The 17,952-nt window shown below is 46.2% G+C and overlaps 1 protein-coding gene across 2 annotated transcripts in view; it reads right to left on the reverse strand.

Annotated features, from left to right (window-relative positions):
* The window catches only part of LDB3 (LIM domain binding 3), a 229,399-nt gene that overhangs the window by 111,212 nt on the left and 100,235 nt on the right, over nt 1–17,952 (reverse strand). For both annotated transcript variants that reach the window (XM_075934832.1, XM_014578704.3), the window contains exon 6: nt 2,369–2,572. In XM_075934832.1, the coding sequence (XP_075790947.1) occupies nt 2,369–2,572 (204 nt within the window). The remainder of the gene's footprint in view (nt 1–2,368; nt 2,573–17,952) is intronic.

Here is a 17,952-nt window from a genome sequence, read left to right on the forward strand (position 1 = left end):
GCTCTTGCATAAATATTTGCCTAGATAAATCTGAAAATGCATATTGGGAAATGCAATACAAGTTCTTAAGGAAAGTCATTACAGAATATATTAGGCTGGATCTTTCTGTTCTTGCTGAGGCGAGACTTAAAACTGCCTGAATGAGACTGCAGGATCAGGCTGATAGAGAATAAGCTTTCGGAATTTTTTTCACAATATCACGATGTATTACATATCCATTATATTAAAGACCATAAGCCTATTGCCTGTCTACTGATAATTTGCAAACATTTCCTAAACCAGAAAATGTTGTTATATTACATTTTCCTTAAAAATAGCAAAAGAAATTCATTACAAAAATTCTAGTTCCATCTAGAATTAAAACTTCTTACAGGACAGAACTAAGAAATTAGTTTCCCTTAATTTATTTTGAGTTCAGTCTGAAATAAGAACAATTTTAAGGAAAATAATTGCATTTTCCTCTTATAATAATTTAGAATTCCGAGATTCATAGAAACACAAATTAGAAGCAAGCAGAATTATTAAATGCAATTGACAGTGCTAAGGACTCTGAAATAGCACCAAGGGTCTTTAACAACATCATATTTAATCTAGTTGTATAACATTTTTTATAAAATACATGCATTTTAGGTCCTTACTGGATTACATTTTTAGAGAGGCTATTTATATATTTCCTTTACTGGTTATAAAACATCATCATAACCCTTCGCAGTGCTGAAAAAGAGTTATTCCGTGCAGCACTGTAAAAGTGAAAAGTGTACATTTGGATCAACAGAGTATCTTGACTGTCTTCCCCACAACAAAAGTAAGGAGTCATATTCAACTCACTAGTTTCAATCAGTAGCGAGGAGAAATCATTAGTTTTTGGTGATGCATACAGTATTGCAGAAACATAAGTTGAGCTTAAATATCTCTTCAACAGTGAAATATTCAAGCTCCTTTTTATCCTAAATTAGAGGTTTCAATTAGGCCGCATTTGTGTTAAATATAAATTCCCAAGATGGGTAACATAACATAGGGCTTCATTCTGAAAAAGAAATCAAACAATAACCCCTAATAAATGTGAAACCTTACATTCTTTTTACACTAATGACAAATGCTCCTCCATTTTCCATGCCTGCTATGCTATGTAATCAATGCAGTCATTAGACTGAAGGTATGGTTGTTATAATAGGCATCATTAAGATAATAGTTATCCATATTTCCAGCTCCGTGCACCTATTATCCAAGTGAAACATACAAAATTGCTTTCTCTTAGCATTCTGATAGCAATATTCTACTTGAGTAATATCAGTTCTTATGCTTTAGCAGCAATTTGTTTTTTGAGCTTGATAATAGATAATAAAAAAATTAAACAAAACCTAGGATCTGCTGTCAGTTACACCCATTGTAAAACCAGGAGAATTTTACTGCCTTCAGTGGAATTACTTAGAATTTACACCCAAATAGCTGAGATCACTATTCAAACAATAGATACTACCTTAACAACTAGCACATCGACTTAGAAGAAAGACACTGTTGCTGATTTAATTACTAATAATTTTTTACTCTCCATTTTTGTAACATCTTAACAGTTTAAAACATTCTCTCTATATATGTTGTTTGTATATCTGCCAGCCTCTAAATGCTGAAAAGTCAAGTTTATTTAGTTCTCATTCCATGTGTAGAACCCACAATCAGTGGGAAATGAATGGATATGCTAAGGGCAAAATATGTCCCTAGCGTTTTCTAACAATTTTTCTATTGGCCAAATATTCTCTTATCAAGGGCAACCATGGAACATACTGAGAACTGTCAAAACAACTTTCCTTTTTTGCTTCAAGTACCATATATATAAAATGGCCTGATTCCAACCCGATTACTAATGCTGAACAGTGCCTTAGTTTGGAAGTTGTCCCATTTACTTCAAAAGTCCTACTTTTGGAGTAAAGATCCTATGGAGTGTGACTAACAGTGGCAGAATCTGGCCTTAAGTGAAAAGCTCTCCAAATAATGAGGGCATTTAGAAACAGCTAGCTAGCAGGATTTGGTTTTTTTTCCATACCTCAGAATGCCTTCTGCTACCAATTTAAAATCATTTAGTTTTACAAACAAAAACCATGTACATGATACGTCTTCTAGTCATTAGAGTTCCCAAATCTAGGAAGAAGCACTAAAAAAAGATTTTTTTCCATTTCTAAATACCCTTACTTTTATCTTATAACCTTTAAAAGAAATACTGATCTGTATTTTTCAGAGCAGTGCATAAAGATACGTCCTCCTATCCCCCCCTCCATATCCAAACAAACCAACTAGGAAAAAAAAGGACAAGAGGAAGGATTCACATGTCATGCAGAGAGATGCCGTTTTACACAAGAAGAAACCTTACCCAGCAAGTTCACCACCTTGGGCCTGCGCCTGCCCTGCAATGGCATCCATGATAGCATCCTGGGAGTACATGCTGATTGGGGTGTTATACTGGGCGTGAATTATAGTGGCCTTGCCACCTGGGCCTTTCACCTCAATGGGTTTGTGGGTAGACAGGGCAGAGTCCTTCAGGACATTGGGGTTGAAGCGTTCCACATATTCCGTGCTGGGGTTATGTGAGAGCGAAGTTTGGAGAAGGGTCAAGGAAAGAAGGAAAAGAAAATAAGAAGAAACAAGTGATAATTAAAAAAAGAAAAAAGCAGCAGTAGCAGAATTTTGCATGTGCTTAAGACATCCCACCACAAAAGTATCTGTTCGGATTACTGGACAGAAAGAATACACAGCATAATGGATAACATTAACAAGAAGTGTGGTCATGGGTAGACTATAAAAATCGAGTTTTTGTGTTGGATTGTAGTTTTGTAAAGAGGACCCAAGTTGACACAGCTACCTGTCACAAAATAAAAACACCCAAAGAGCTCTCCATATATTACTTCATTATTTTTAGAAAGCTCTAAGGTACTAAAAAGTTTAATGAGTTGAAATAAATGTCTGCTTCTCTCCTATGCAAAGTTACATCTTATTCTACATGGATAATTCATCATGGTGATATTTAGCACTCATGCTTTTCATCTTCACAATCCTTCACAGGTATTAATAAATTTAATTCTTTCAGCACTTCTGTGAGGAAATGTGAAGGGTTCAAAAATATTTAATCACTCCAGATAAATATATTTCAGTGTCAGTCCTATGTCTACATCAGAGTCCACACAACAATTTCACTCTCTGTCCTGGGACAGTTGCCTATTGTGACCTCCATGCCAGTAAGGATTTTTGTACAGGGAAAATGAAGTACGGGCATTTAAGTGGCACACCCAGAATCATGGAGAGAATCAGTGTCAAAGACAGGATTTCAATGCCAGGGTTCTTCGCTACCAATTCTAAGCTTAGATCATTAGGTCATAGAAGGGAAGGTTACTCACCTGTGCAGTAACTAGAGTTCTTCAAGATGGTTGTCCCCATGGGTGCTCCATCTTTAGGTTCACCAGTGCTGCTGTGCCTCTGATCAGAGATTTGTGATAGGAGTGCCCGTGGTTGGCTGCACGCACGGGGTGTTGGCATGAGAGATCTGAAGTGGCTAGTACACTAGCACTAGGGGAGGAAGGGTGGGTGGTGGAGCACCTACTGGGACAACCATCTTGAAAAACTCCAGTAACTGCACAGGTGAATAACCTTCCCTTCTTCCTCGAGAAGTTTCCCTTTAGGTGCTCCACCTTAGGCGATTACGACGCAGTAGTCGTGTTAGGAGGTGGAAGCTTCGGAGGGTGTGACTGTGAGTATTGATCAGCCAAATTTTGTTTCCGAATCTGCAGATGTCTGGATGGCATAATGCCCAGGTGGTGGCCTTGCAGATGTATTTTGTTGGAACACCTTGTAGGAACAGTTGTAGCTGACATGGCTCTTGTGGAGTGAGCTCTTACTTTGGACCGGAGCTCCTTTTGCACTAATGTATATGCTAAGTATATGCATCTAGATACCCATTTAGATAGTCTGTTTTGATATGAGTAACCCCTGTGACCTCTCTGAACATGAGACCAAGCGTCATGGAGTCTTGTAGAATGCTTGTGTGTGCTGTAAGTAGAAAGCAAGTGCCCTGCGGACATCCAAGGTATGGAGCACCACCTCCTTGTGGTCCTTATGCAGTTTCGGGCAGAAGACAGGTAGGTATATCGGGAGGAATTTGGGATGTGTTCTTAAGACTACTTTGTCTTTATGGAATATTGTGACTGGGGGATCCAACATGAGGGCTCCCAGCTTCCCCTATTCATCTTGCGAAGGTAATTTCAATGAGGAAGGCAACTATCATCGACAAAGGTAATAAGGAGCATGTGGCTAGCAGTTCGAATGGCTTGCCCATGAGTGTTTTTACCGCAAGATTTAGATCCCATGCTTGTGTTGGAGCTTTAAGTTGTGGAAACATATTTTGTAGACCTCGTAGGAATCTTTTGACAGCTGGATGAGTAAAGACCGAGTGTGTTTGAAGTGGAGGATGGAGGGCAGAGTCAGAGGTGAGATGTACTCTTACAGATCTCAGGGAGAGGCCTGCGTTGTGTAGGTCTAGTAGATACTGTAGTATCTGTGATATTTGCGTGGAGGCTGGCTCATAGTTGTGGGTTGAGCACCAGGATATGAAACGCTTCTATTTCTGTGTGTATGTTTTTCTCGTCGTAGATCTCCCTACCTTCAGGGAGTCCCTTATGCTACCTTCCTAACACAGGATCCAGGTCCATCCCTGGGGAAACTGGCGTTGGCCACGCAACTTCTGCTTGAGAGGGTGGAGAGGTAGGCAGGACTCGAACTCACTACTCACCACTAGGAATTTGTGAGGATGAGCTGCACGGGTTCCAGGAGGGTCTTCTCCATGGTGTTCAGCCAGATAACATCCATACTTGGTGTGTCGGGATGGTGTACCTGACTGTTGCATTGTGAGAGCAGAACTCGGACTAGTAGGAAGCAATGTGGCAGTCGAATGTTCATCTGCAAGAGGTATGGATACCACATTTGTCTGGGCCAGTTGGGGGCTATGAGGATTACTCTGGCCCTGTCCTGTTGATCTTGAGGATTACCTGTTGTATTAGTGGAAATGGGGGGAAAGCGTAGTACAGAGGTGCCTTCCACTGTATGCTGAAGGCATCCCCTAGGGAGTAAGGCTTATGCCCACTCTGGAGCAATAGGGTGAGCAATGGGCATTGCTGCATGCACGAATAAATCCACTGTTAGGAACCCCAACTTCCTGAAGAGGAAAGTCAACATTGATGGGTTTATTTCCTATTCGTGTTTTTGTGGGAATAGTCTGCTTACGTTGCCTGCTAGTATACTGTCCTTGCTTGGGAGGTAAGTTGCAACCAGGAGTATCTTCTGGAGGATGCACCATTCCCATAAGTGGACCACCTCTTTGCAGAGTTGATATGACCTGGCCCCTTCCTGCTGGTTGATATAATACATTGTAGTGACATTGTTCATAAGAATTTAACCTGTTTTGTTCTGGATCAGGTGGAGAAAGGGTGTACATGCATTTTGTACTGCCCTGAGTTCAAGTAGGTTAATGTGTTGCCTGGTGTCCATTGAGCCTGTGGCACTCGATGGTCCAGGTATGCACCTCAGCCCAGTTGTGAAGCATCTGTAGTAATCGTTACTGATGGTGGGTGTGACAGGGCACCTGCCCTGCACTGGTCCTTTAAGACCATGACTCAGTCCCTGAGCCAGGGATGGGAACAGAGAGGCCAGCTGAAGCTGTTAGGCTAGTGAGAGCCCAGCTGTCAGCTATACAGAGAAGCCCAGGTGGCTGTTAGGCTAGTGAGAGCCCAGCTGTCAGCTATACAGAGAAGCCCGGGTGGCTTAGAGAGCCCAGCTGAAGCCGTTAGGGCGAGTGAGAGCCCAGCTGACAACTATAAATAGAGAAGCACAGTTTGCTTAGGGGGGGAGTTGGTGGAGGGCTGACTGAGGAGAAAGCAGGAGCTCCTAGGAGGGAGACAAGCTGGGGATAGCCAGCAAGGGCTGGGAAAGGGCCCGCCAAGACTCCTCCTGGCTAGGGGCTGGAGACAAAACCCTGGTTTGGAGGCGGTTCATGATGCCGACTGGGTAAGCAGGGCAGTTGAGACAACCCCGTTGCCAATGATGAGCAACCCATACGGACTGTAACTTGCCCTGAGAGGGGCTAGATGAGGACAGTCAGGGGGCACTGAGGCATGGTGGGGGCTTGCACCCTGACAGATGGTGGAGAACGTGGGTACTGTAATCCCACCCTGAGGTGAAAAGGGGCTATTGTGAGCAAATGGTGGCGGGTAGGCCACAGGACTAGAACAGGGGAGTCGGGGGAAAAAAAAAAGAATAAGTATTGGAGGGCCTGGGAGGCCCTACAGGCTCGGCTGTGGGAAAAGAGGAGCCGGCCACTACAAAGGGGTGACCCTGGACTCCATAGGAAACCAGGCTCCAAGAGTTGGGGGCAAGGGCCAAGCCTGAAAACTTGTTTTGCCTGTGGGCACAGGGGACACCTGAGGAGGGAGTGCCCCTACGGAGTGGGAGCCAGGAGGCCCCACCCAGCTAATAGGGACAAAGGGAGAGCAGCCCCTGTGAAGGCAACAGGTGAGGCATGGACATGTTGGGCCTGTGGGGAGCCCGGCCACCTACGGAGGGTGTGCCCTAGGAGGATCCGGGGAGCCCCGGCTAGCACGGGGGGAAGGAGGAGGCGACAAAGCGCCAGGAGGAAGACTCAGGACCACCGGCCCCGGATGGGAAGGGAAACCAGAGGGCGGACAGAAGGTGGTTTGGACCCGGGCGAAACCAATGAGCAAGGGAGCTCAGACCGGAGTCCCTCCCTGAGGTATTATGGGCCGGAACAAGTAGGACGCCGGCTAGCGGGCAACATCCATACAGAGGGTGCATATGGCCAGGTGATGGCTGCTGACCTACGGGCGAGACCGCAGGATAGGACAAAGATTTCCCTGCAGGTAAGGCTAGAGGGAAAGCCAGTGACCGCCCTGGTGGATTCTGGGTGCAGCCAGACAATGGTACGAACAGAGCTGGTCCCAAAGTGGGAGGCGGCCGGGGGAACCATCTCGATGCAATGCATACATGGAGATGTCAGAGCCTACCCCACTGGGTGGGTTCGTCTGTCAGATGGGGTAGACGTTAGCCCCAAAATTAGTATACCCAGTACTACTGGGCCGGGACTGGCCAGGTTTCAGACGCATCCTGCGGAACTGGGATGAGCAGGGGCAACCGCCACCAGCAGGGATGGAGAACTTGAAAAGGGAAACATCCCGAGGCCCAGAAGAGGAGCCCGACCCTGAGAAAACCCTCGCTTCGGAGGAAGTAGGAGGGGATGAGGACTTCCCAAGAGACCAACGAGGAGACCACGCCTTAACCCATGCCTGGGAACAGGTGGCAGGAGAGACTGGGGACCCCAATGTGGGAGCAGCGGCTCGACCAACCCCGCGATTCAAGGTAAGAGCCGACCGATTATATCGGATCGCCCGGTCGGCCGATGGGCAGACGGAGGTTAGCCAGTTGTTGGTCCCCGCAAGGTACCGGAGGCAGGTATTAGACCTTGCACATGCTAATCCCTGGGCAGGACATTTGGGGTGGGAGAAGACCCTACAATGCATAACGCAAAGATTCTTTTGGCCAAGGATTTATAAGGAGGTCAGAGACTTCTGTGAGTCCTGCCCTGAGTGCCAGAGGACGGGTCAGGGAGGGGTTCCAAAAGCCCCCTTAGTTCCTCTCCCCGTGGTAGAAGTGCAATTCGACCGGGTGGCTTTAGATCGAGTGGGACCACTGGAGAGGTCCCGAAGAGGACACCAGTATATACTGGTCGTAACTGACTATGCCACCCGATAACCCGAGGCCATCCCACTTAAGAATACCACGGCGTCAACGCTGGCACAGGAGTTGGTGCAAGTATTCTCCCGGGTGGGAATCCCGAGGGAGATACTAACTGACCAAGGGACCAATGTGACTTCCAAACTGATGGCAGAACTTTGTCGCCTCTTAAACATTAAGACATTGCGTACCTCAGTTTACCACACGCAAACAGATGGACTTGTTGAACGCTTCAATAAGACATTAAAAGGCATGTTGCGACTGTTTTTTGAGCTAGACCCAAACGACTGGGACCGATTACTACCGGCACTGTTATTCGCAGTGCGGGAGGTGCCCCATTTGAATTACTTTATGGCCAACAACCCCGGGGGATATTGGACTTATTGCGGGAGACATGGGAGGAACAGGAATCAAGGGTGAAGGGTACGGTACCATATATTTTAGACCTACAACAGCGACTCCGGACAGTAGGGGAGCTGGCTAAAGAGAACCTCCTCCAGGCCCAAAGTAAGCAGGCCCAATATTACAATCAAGGGGCCAAATCCAGAACGTTTCAGCCGGGTGACAGGGTACTCCTGCTGTTGCCAGCACCAGACTCGAAATTACTGGCCAAATGGCAAGGGCCCTTTGAGGTCATACGGCAGGTAGGACCAGTTGATTATGAAATCAAACTGTCAGGAAAACGAAAAGACAAGCAGATCTATCATGTCAATTTACTAAAGAAGCGGAACGCCCAAGAGGGTATGCTTATCACCTTGCAGCCACCAGAACCGGAGCTGAGACCCTGGGGAGGTGACTTGAAGGCCGAAGGGGCAACGCATATCGGGGCAGAGTTGACGGAGGAACAACGAAGAGAGATGAGCGCCCTCCTTCGGGATTTCAAACAGGTCCTAACTACACAACCGGGTAAGACCTTTCTTATGAGTCACCATATAGCGACAACCCCAGGTAAAAGGATCTGGGACCACATACGACCCCTCCCATGGAAAATGTGGGGACCAGTTCAAGAAGAGCTACAATGGATGTTGCAAATGGGGGTGATCAGGGAATCAAGAAGCGAATGGCGCAGTCCCATCGTTTTGATGCCTAAGCCCGACGGCACAATACGGTTTTGCATAGACTTCCGGAAAGTCAACGCAATTTTGCGATTTGATGCGTATCCTATGCCCAGAGTAAATGAACTGCTGGAACGGTTGGGTAAAGCCCACTACATCTCTACGCTCGACCTCACTAAAGGGTATTGGCAGATTCCCCTGACGCCAGCCTCTGAGGACAAGACCGCATTCGCCACACCATTTGGCCTGTTCTAGTTCATCACAATGCCTTTTGGATTGAACGGGGCGGCAGCGACGTTCCAGAGGCTGATGGACAAGGTATTACACAAACATCGTGAGTATACTGCTGCATATATTGATGACATTGTCATTTATAGTGAAACCTGGCCGGAACATCTGCAACATCTGAAGGTGGTCCTCAGAGCCCTGACCGATGCCAAGCTCATGGCTAACCCCAGTAAGTGCCACTTTGGACAAAGGGAAGTGTCCTATTTAGGTTATGTGGTGGGATGGGGAAGGATAAAACCTCAGGTAGACAAGGTAGAAGCCCTGAGAAAGTATAAGGCTCCCACCACAAAAAGGGAAGTCCGCCAGTTTCTGGGCCTAGCCGGTTACTATCGGTGATTCATACCCGATTTTGCCACGATTGCGGCACCCTTGACGGACTTGACCCAAAATACGCAACCCCAAAAGGTCCACTGGAACGCACAGTGCGAGGAAACGTTCCAAGCGCTAAAGCACCGATTTACGCAGACACCGGTTCTTCATCAACCTGACTTTACAAATCATTTATAGTGCAGACGGATGCATCAGACAGAGGTCTAGGAGCCATCCTCTTGCAGGAGCAGGAAGGGGAGGAACACCCTATCCTGTATTTAAGCAGGAAATTACTACCGTGGGAACAACAGTATGCCACAATTGAGAAAGAGGCCCTGGCAGTTAAGTGGGCAATAGAGGCGCTACGCTATTACCTGCTAGGGGGAGCCTTCACGTTGATAACCGACCATGCGCCATTACGATGGATTCAGACAATGAAGGAGACCAATCCTCTGATCATGAGGTGATATTTGGCCTTATAGCCTTATAAATTTGAGGTCTGTCACAGGCCGGGGAGAGCCCATAACGCAGATATTTTTTCTAGGTCCATAGTTACTAATGAGATGGCGGAAGAGGATGGAATCCTGGAAAGGGGGGTGAGTGATGGGGCATTGTCGCCCCACACTAACATCGGTGGGGTGACCCTCTGGGGAGCACGCCTGCCAACCCGCCGACGTTGCGGCACATGCTCAGAGGCAGCCAGGGCAAACCTGGTGGTAACTAAGGCCGTGAGGGGAAACCAGATCCCGAGGAAAGGCATAGAGGCCCAGCTGGGGGCCGGCCGAAGAGGGGAAGCTCGATCAAAAGGGTAAGGTGTGTGACAGGGCACCTGCCCTGCACTGGCCCTTTAAGACCATGACTTAGTCCCTGAGCCAGGGATGGGAACAGAGAGCCCAGCTGAAGCCGTTAGGGCGAGTGAGAGCCCAGCTGACAACTATAAATAGAGAAGCACAGTTTGCTTGGGGGGGGGGGGAGTCAGTGGAGGGCTGACTGCGGAGAAAGCAGGAGCTCCAAGCTGGGGATAGCCAGCAAGGGCTGGGAAAGGGCCCGCCAAGACTCCTCCTGGCTAGGGGCTGGAGACAAAACCCTGGTTTGGAGGTGGTTCATGATGCCGACTAGGTAAGCAGGGCAGTTGAGACAACCCCGTTGCCAATGATGAGCAACCCATACGGACTGTAACTTGTCCTGAGAGGGGCTAGATGAGGACAGTCAGGGGGCACTGAGGCACGGTGGGGGCTTGCACCCTGACAGTGGGGTTCTTTGGAAAGGGACCCCTGCACATACATTGTCATGCAGAGTCCACCATGTGAGTGAGGTCTTTATCTTGGTCAGCGTGGTAAGTTGCTTGTATATATGATGGGTACATGGCTGGTACACAGTGTATAGCCATGCCTGGACTGGCCTCATGTGTGGGCAGGTGTGTGGTACCATGAACTTGGCTGCCGCCACGTGCCCTAATATTTGTAGGCAGTGTCGGGCTGTTACGATCGGACTGGACTGCGCCATTAATATGAGGTCCTTGATTGCTGTAAATCTGTGCTCTGGTAAAGAGGCTTTGGCTGTTGTGCAATCTAAATGCACCCCTATAAATTCTAATGTCTGAGTTGGGGTCAGTGTGCACTTTGGTATGTTTATCTGGAGTCCAAGGTGGTCAAATAGGTGTCTTGTTCTATGGTGCCTGTTACTGGACAATCATCTAGGTAAGGGAATATAGTGATGCCCATTTTGCATAAGTGTGTGGTTACTACTGCCAGAACCTTTGAGAACACTCGTGGAGCTGTTGAGTCCAAATGGTAGCACTCTGTAGAGGAAGTGTCCGTCCTTTATTTTGAAACGAAGACGGGCCAGATAGAATGCAGCTAGTCTGCTGCCAAATGTTGTGGAGCGTTTGAATTGCTGCTGTGGAAATGTTGGGGTCATTGGACCCTTGAACAGGACTTCAAAATGCTTGATGAGATGTTGATGGCTGTTGAGATGTTGACTGTTCAGAGGCCTGCCTGTGCCTATTTTGGCACAGTCTCTGTCTATTGTTGTTGTTGGTTAAAGGATGTGGATCTGTACCTCTGTGCGAATGACCTGCAGTGTTATCTCTTTGTGATAGGTACGTGGATGCCAAGAGTCTTTAATGTGGCCCGTGAATCCTTTAAGGTGTGTAAGGAAGTGTTTGTGGATTCAGAGAAGAGCTGGGTAATTTTGAATGACAAGTCTTTAGCTCTTGCTTGGACTTCTCTCAGGAATCCTGAGAGCTGAAGCCATGATGCTTGCCTCATCACCCACTGTGGAGGCTAAGGATCTGGATGCAGTGTCTGCAGAATCCAGTGTGTCCTGAAAGGCTGTCCTGGAAATTAGTGTCCCTTCATTTAGATTTGACTTGAATTAATCCCTTTTGTTATCTGGGAGGGATTCAAGAAAAGTAGCTGATAGATCAAAAATGTGATGTGTGTATTTTGCTAATAATGCCAAATAATTGGCTATTCTGGGCTGGAGACTTGCAGATGAGTATGCTTTTCTCCCCATCGTGTCCAGCCTTTTCCAGTCCCTGTCATAGGGGATGGTTCGGGTAGCCTGTCGTTTCCCCCTTTGATTTACCACTTCTACCACTAGGGAATTTGTGGCTAGGTGGGAGAACAGGAAGTTTGCTCCTTTAGGGTTAACATAGTATTTTCGATCTGATCTCTTGCAGGTTGGCGATATTGTGGCAGGTGTCTGCCAGATATTTTTGGCCAGCTCTATGAGAGCCTCGTTCATTGGGATCACAAATTTCATATGTGGAGATGCACATAGTATGTTTGTCAGTTTGTGTTGCATCTCTGCCTTAGCAGTCAGGGAAATCTCCAATGTGTCCAACTGGCTTAAAAAGTTGTTGGACTGATCTAAAATCATCCCCAGAGGTCAGTGGTGGGGGCATGATTGTATCGTCAGGGGACTCTGATGATATGCGCATAGGTGGAGGCAAATGAGGTGTGTGATCTTCATACGTATCATAGAATCACAGAGCTGGAAGATACCTCAGAAAGTCATCAAGTCCAGCCCCCTGGTCAAGGCAGGACCAATCCCAACTAAGTCAACCCAGGCAGGGCTTTGTCAAGCCGAGACTTAAACACCTGTTGGGATGGAGATTCCACCACCTCCCTAGGTAACCCATTCCAGTGCTTCACCACCCTCCTAGTGAAATGGTTTTTCATAATATCCAACCTAGACCTCTCCCACTGTAACTTGAGACCATTGTTCCTTGTTCTGCCATCCATCAGTACTGTGAAAAGCCTTTCTCCATCCTCTTTGGAACCTCCCTTCAAGAAGTTGAAGGCTGCTATCAAATCCCCCCTCACTCTTCTCTTCTGCAGACTAAACAAACCCAAATCCCTCATAGGTCATGCGCTCCAGCCCCCTAATCATTTTGGTCTCCTTCTGCTGGACCCTCTCCAATGCATCCACATCCTTTCTATAGTGGGGGGCCCAGAACTGGAAGCAATACTCCATATGTGGCCTCATCAGACCCGAATAAAGGGGAATAATCACTTCTCTGGATCTGCTGGCAATGCTCCTCCTAATGCAACCTAATATGCCCTTAGCTTTCTTGGCTACAAGGGCACACCGTTGACTCATATCTAGCTTCTCATCCACTGTAATCCCCAGGTCCTTTTCTGCAGAACTGCTACTCAGCCAGTCGGTCCCCAGCCTGTAACAATGCTTGGGATTCTTCCTTCCCAAGTGCAAGACTCTGCACTTGTCCTTGTTGAATCTCATCAGATTTCTTTTGGCCAAATCCTCTAATTTGTTCAGGTCACTCTGGACCCTATCCCTGCCCTCCAGCAAATCTACCTCTCCCCCTAGCGTAGTGTCATCTGCAAACTTGACACGTAATGTCTACCTCCTCTTCTTCGACATCTGAACTGTATCTATCTGCAGATTGAATTATTGGAGCCTGAAGTTTTGGCTCTGGAGAGCGCTGCTGTGGTTGCTGGATCTGCTGTGTTCTGTATGCTGCCCATGGGTCTCAGTATGGCCAACTGGGTGGAATAGGTGATGGGAGCCATTGAAGTGGTTGCCATTGCTGGTTAGGCTTGGGCAAGGAGTGCCTTAGTAAACGAATGTGGGTGGGCACATTCAAATCCTCATCACTAAATACTGATGCGGCCAGGCTGGATGAGAAGCTATGCCTTGATGTATTCGGGGTGCCGCCAGTGCCAAATAATGGTGTTCCTGGTACCGAAGTAACTGAGCTCCCCAGCGGTTGTAAATTGCTGCACCGGCAGAGGAGGGGGCAGTATAGGAACCAGCCAGGCTTGCTGTGTTTACAGCGGCATTAGATTTGGTGTCTACTGCTTTTTGTGCTTTGTTGGCGCTGAGTGTTTTGTTGGTGCCGATGCTGCTCAGTGCCACTTCTGGATGTAGCTTTGTATGTGCCACGGTTGGTGCTGGAGGCTTTTTGCCCGATGCCGGCATCAAGGGTTTGTGTTTTGCCTCTGCTGGTGCCTTTGAGGCAGAAGCCTTCTGCTTGGGGTTGCGGCTTTTATCGCTGCTGGCCCCGGTGCCAGGTTGCTTGTCCGAACCTTTTTGTATTGAGAGTACAGAGGCAGTACTGTTGTGGAGAAGACACTTACTCAAGGGAGAATCTGTCCCTGAGGAGGTTCTTTTTGGGCTCTTGGGCCTTATTGCAGTCCTTTGGGCTCAACCTAGTGGGAGCTCCTCTCTCTGATGCCACCCCAGCAGATGGTTGCCTGGGCGGGGTCTGAAGCTGGCTGAGTCTTTTTCTCCATATGAATCATTGTAACTCTCTGGCTTTTTTCGTTTGGGATTTAAGATTTTTGTGGTGAGTGCACTGTTCCGTGGGGTTCTCCTCCCCCAAACAACAGACATGCTGTTCGTGCCCATCAGAAATATAAATGGACAGCCTGCACCTTTTAAAACCGGGAAAGCCGGGCATGTCCCAGGAAGGCAAGGTTTCAGTATTAGTATTGCCGAGGATTTAGTTCTCCAATTACTTCTATTCTAAGTTAAGAGAAAACAACAAAAGCATTTTAACTATGGCTATGGAGGTAAGCAGAACTAATGACTATTAACTAATGAAACAAACTTTGTGGTAACAGTTGTCCAACTATCTACAATACATAAATTCTCAGTGAGGTAAAAAGGGCTGCTGCTGAGCTGTAACTGAAGCTGGTGGTGGTTGAGAATGAACAGAGGACTCATGTGGACTAGCCGCTTCAGATCTCCTGTGAGGGCACCCCGCACACACAGCTGACCATGGGCATTGCTATCACAAATCTCTGATCAGAGGCGCAGCAGCGCTGATGCACCTAAAGGGGGAGCACCCACAGGAACACTCCTTGAAGAAGAATCATAGAACACTAGAACTGGAAGGAAACTTGAATGATCATCAAGTCCAGTCCCCTGCCCTCCTAGAAGGACCAAGCACCTTCTAGACCATCCCTGAGAAGTGTCTGTCCAACCTGCTCTTAAATATCTCCAGTGATGGCGATTCCACAACCTACTTAGGCAACTTATTCCAGTGATTAACCATTTTGAAAGGTAGGAAGTTTTTCCTAGTGTCCAACCTAAATTCAAGCCCATTGGTTCTTGTCCTATCATCAGTGATCAAAGAGAACAATTTTTCTCCCTCCTCTTTTAACACTCTTTTAGATACTTGAAAACTGCTATCATGTCATGCCTCTCAGCAAGCTGGTAGTTTCCATCCTAGAGTTTAGCTTAAGTTTTTTCCAAGTAACATTTAAACCAGATCTTCAGTCATTTAATTAACTGCTCTTGACTACCAGTTGGGGGACCTGGGTTAAATTCTATCTAGCCACTCCCCCCCCCCACCAAAAAAAATATTCTGGGTGCTTTAGACACTATTTGCTTATTCCTGAATGGAAGGGATTGCTTAATGGCACTCTGCAATAGTTCTTCAGTTTTCTGTACCACAATGAAGAAAACAAATCTGCAACAGCCATGGAAGGTCGGAAGGATGGGATTACAGTATGGGGCCTTTTAAAGAGTTTGTTAATGGAAGCTGCCGCCTCAATAATTAAAGGAGAGAGAAGAAAATCAAGATGTGGGGTGAAAACTCTTCCCACAAGTTAGAGACTGCCAGGCGACAACTGATTTGAGACTTGCCCTGATTATCACAGGTGATCTGCTCTCGGACAATGGATTCCACCTCTGTAACAGCCTTTTGTTTGGTGAGATGCCTTTACTGAGAGGTACAAAAGTTGAGAAACAATAGTGCACTTTTGAAGGAATATTTGAGAAGCGCACTGACAGTAGCATGCAGCTGGGATGGGTGCAGATAGATGCACACATACTTTATTGAAAACACAGCCCACATATATACACATGCATAGACAGTTTGAAGGAATTAAGAAGCTTCATTATACATGCAGTACAAATGAAAAACATGCATTTACTTGAACATTTTCACCACTTTAAACGTCTCCTAATAAATACATGTAATAACCATGATAACATTATTCTATTGATGTATGGTAGAGTGATTCACAATCAAAGAAAAGCTGAACTTTATGCCTACTATTGGCTTCTCATATCCTCACAATGTACCACACTATTGGAGAGCAGTTTGGAATTCACAGACTCTCCAGTCCCGTGCGCTGCCTCTTTTCTATTAATAGAACTATCAAGGAGCTTCCGTATCTCAGAGTCAGTGGGGTCTCAGTTTAAATAAATTGAAGCATCTCTCTTTATGAAAACATCTGAAAATGTAGCCCAAGACAACTGGCTTCAACAAATCAATCCAAAAATGGGATAGAGGGCACAGGGGTGCTTAGAGTCCCATTACAATGGGTAATTTTGGTGTTGGAATGTGGAACTGAAGCAATTTCACTGCTCTCTTAACATGCTGGGGTCAAACCTGTAGTCTTTAGCAAGGCAATACTTCAAATGAAATCAATAGGCATTTCCATGAAAAAGTCACTTTCAATTGCAGAGTTTCCACTGCCGTGTATTGCTGCGAGGGGAGGAAGTGTGAATGTCAGTATGGGATGTTCGCTGCAGGACACTTTGACAAAGGTGAGGAAAGGGTGGTCCTTAGGGTTATGGGGCCATATAGAGTATTATTAAACTGGTGCCCTATACCCAATGGCAGCCAGGGAACATGATGATTTTTTTTAGAGATGTGATTTTAGAATCTTTAGTAACACTCTAATGAAATATTTTTAAAACAAATTTTAAACTAAGGTCCTGTCGACTAACACAGTAAAGTCAGAAATGGACAGAATATACCTGGGGTTGGCAAATGCTTGTTAAATGGTTTCATTACCACTCGAATGGCTCTTTCACAGGTTCAATGTTCTGTTAATAAGTCTGTCAGGCTTCTTCACTTCAGTTAATTAGATTCTTTCCAGAGGAAGGACAGCCACAAAACAGGAACAGGATAGGTGAGTGGACATTTAAGACCCAGTGGAGCCCCACATTTTTGGGTGCCCTATGTAGCTGTGTATTCTGTGTATGAGTAAGACAATAAGAACCGCCAGACTAGGTCAGACCAGAGGTCCATTCAGCCCAGTATCCTGTCTGCCGAAAGTGGCCAATGCTGGCAGAACTCTGGGTGTAACCACGAAATGTAACCAACACCTCCAGGGATAATTCAGTTCTAATGTAAGTGGGCAAAGGCTCCTCTAACTTGAATGGGAGTTGTACCCACTTGCTCATTACACACTGCCAAATAGTGTCAATTACACTTATGGTGCTCACTCTCTAAATGCCAATTCAAGCTGAACTATTCTGTCTCTTCCAGTCTTCAAACCATCCTCTTGCCAGATAAATGCTTCATCATTTACTTCACAGCTGAATTTAATCCAACCTTGAGAGCTCATCAGGTTTTGGACATCCAGAATGTGTCACGGGCGAAAGCAACTTCCAGTCTAGAGAGGTCAAGTAGGAATTCAGAAGGGCTTTCTCTGCTCTTTCCTCGGAATTAAAGGTCCAAGTTGAAGGGGAGGTGGGGGAATTCCCCTGGCTAAAAGGCCTCAAGTCCATACTAATTGCTTATTCAGGCAGAAATCTGGCTGAAGAAAAGTGCTTTTTAGATATTTAAAACCCAAGAGCTAAATGTTGAAGGTAATGGGAATTTGGCTTGAATTGGACTTCAAGATTTGGATCTCTCTCCTGAAGATAAAAATACATTGGTAATTATATAATAAAAAACCTATACCCACAGCCCACAAAATCTGATGGTGCATTAATACTATTTGAAATGTTAAGAAGAAATGTATGTGTAACTTCCTTGGATGGAAAAGACCTGAAAAAAACTCTAAGGGTATATCTACACTAGCCCCCTAGTTCGAACTAGGGTGGCTAATGTAGGCATTAGAACTTGCAAATGAAGCCCAGAATTTAAATATCCCGGGCTTTATTTGCATGTTCCCAGGTAGGCGCCATTTTTAAATCCCCTTAATTCGAACTGACTGCCCGCAGCTACTCACGGCAGTAGGAAAATTAATCCAAACCAAGTCCTTAGTTCGGATTAACTGTTACACCTCATTGCAGGAGGAGT

Source organism: Pelodiscus sinensis, chromosome 8 (genome assembly GCF_049634645.1).
Source record: "Pelodiscus sinensis isolate JC-2024 chromosome 8, ASM4963464v1, whole genome shotgun sequence".
NCBI classification, from domain to species: domain Eukaryota; kingdom Metazoa; phylum Chordata; order Testudines; family Trionychidae; genus Pelodiscus; species Pelodiscus sinensis.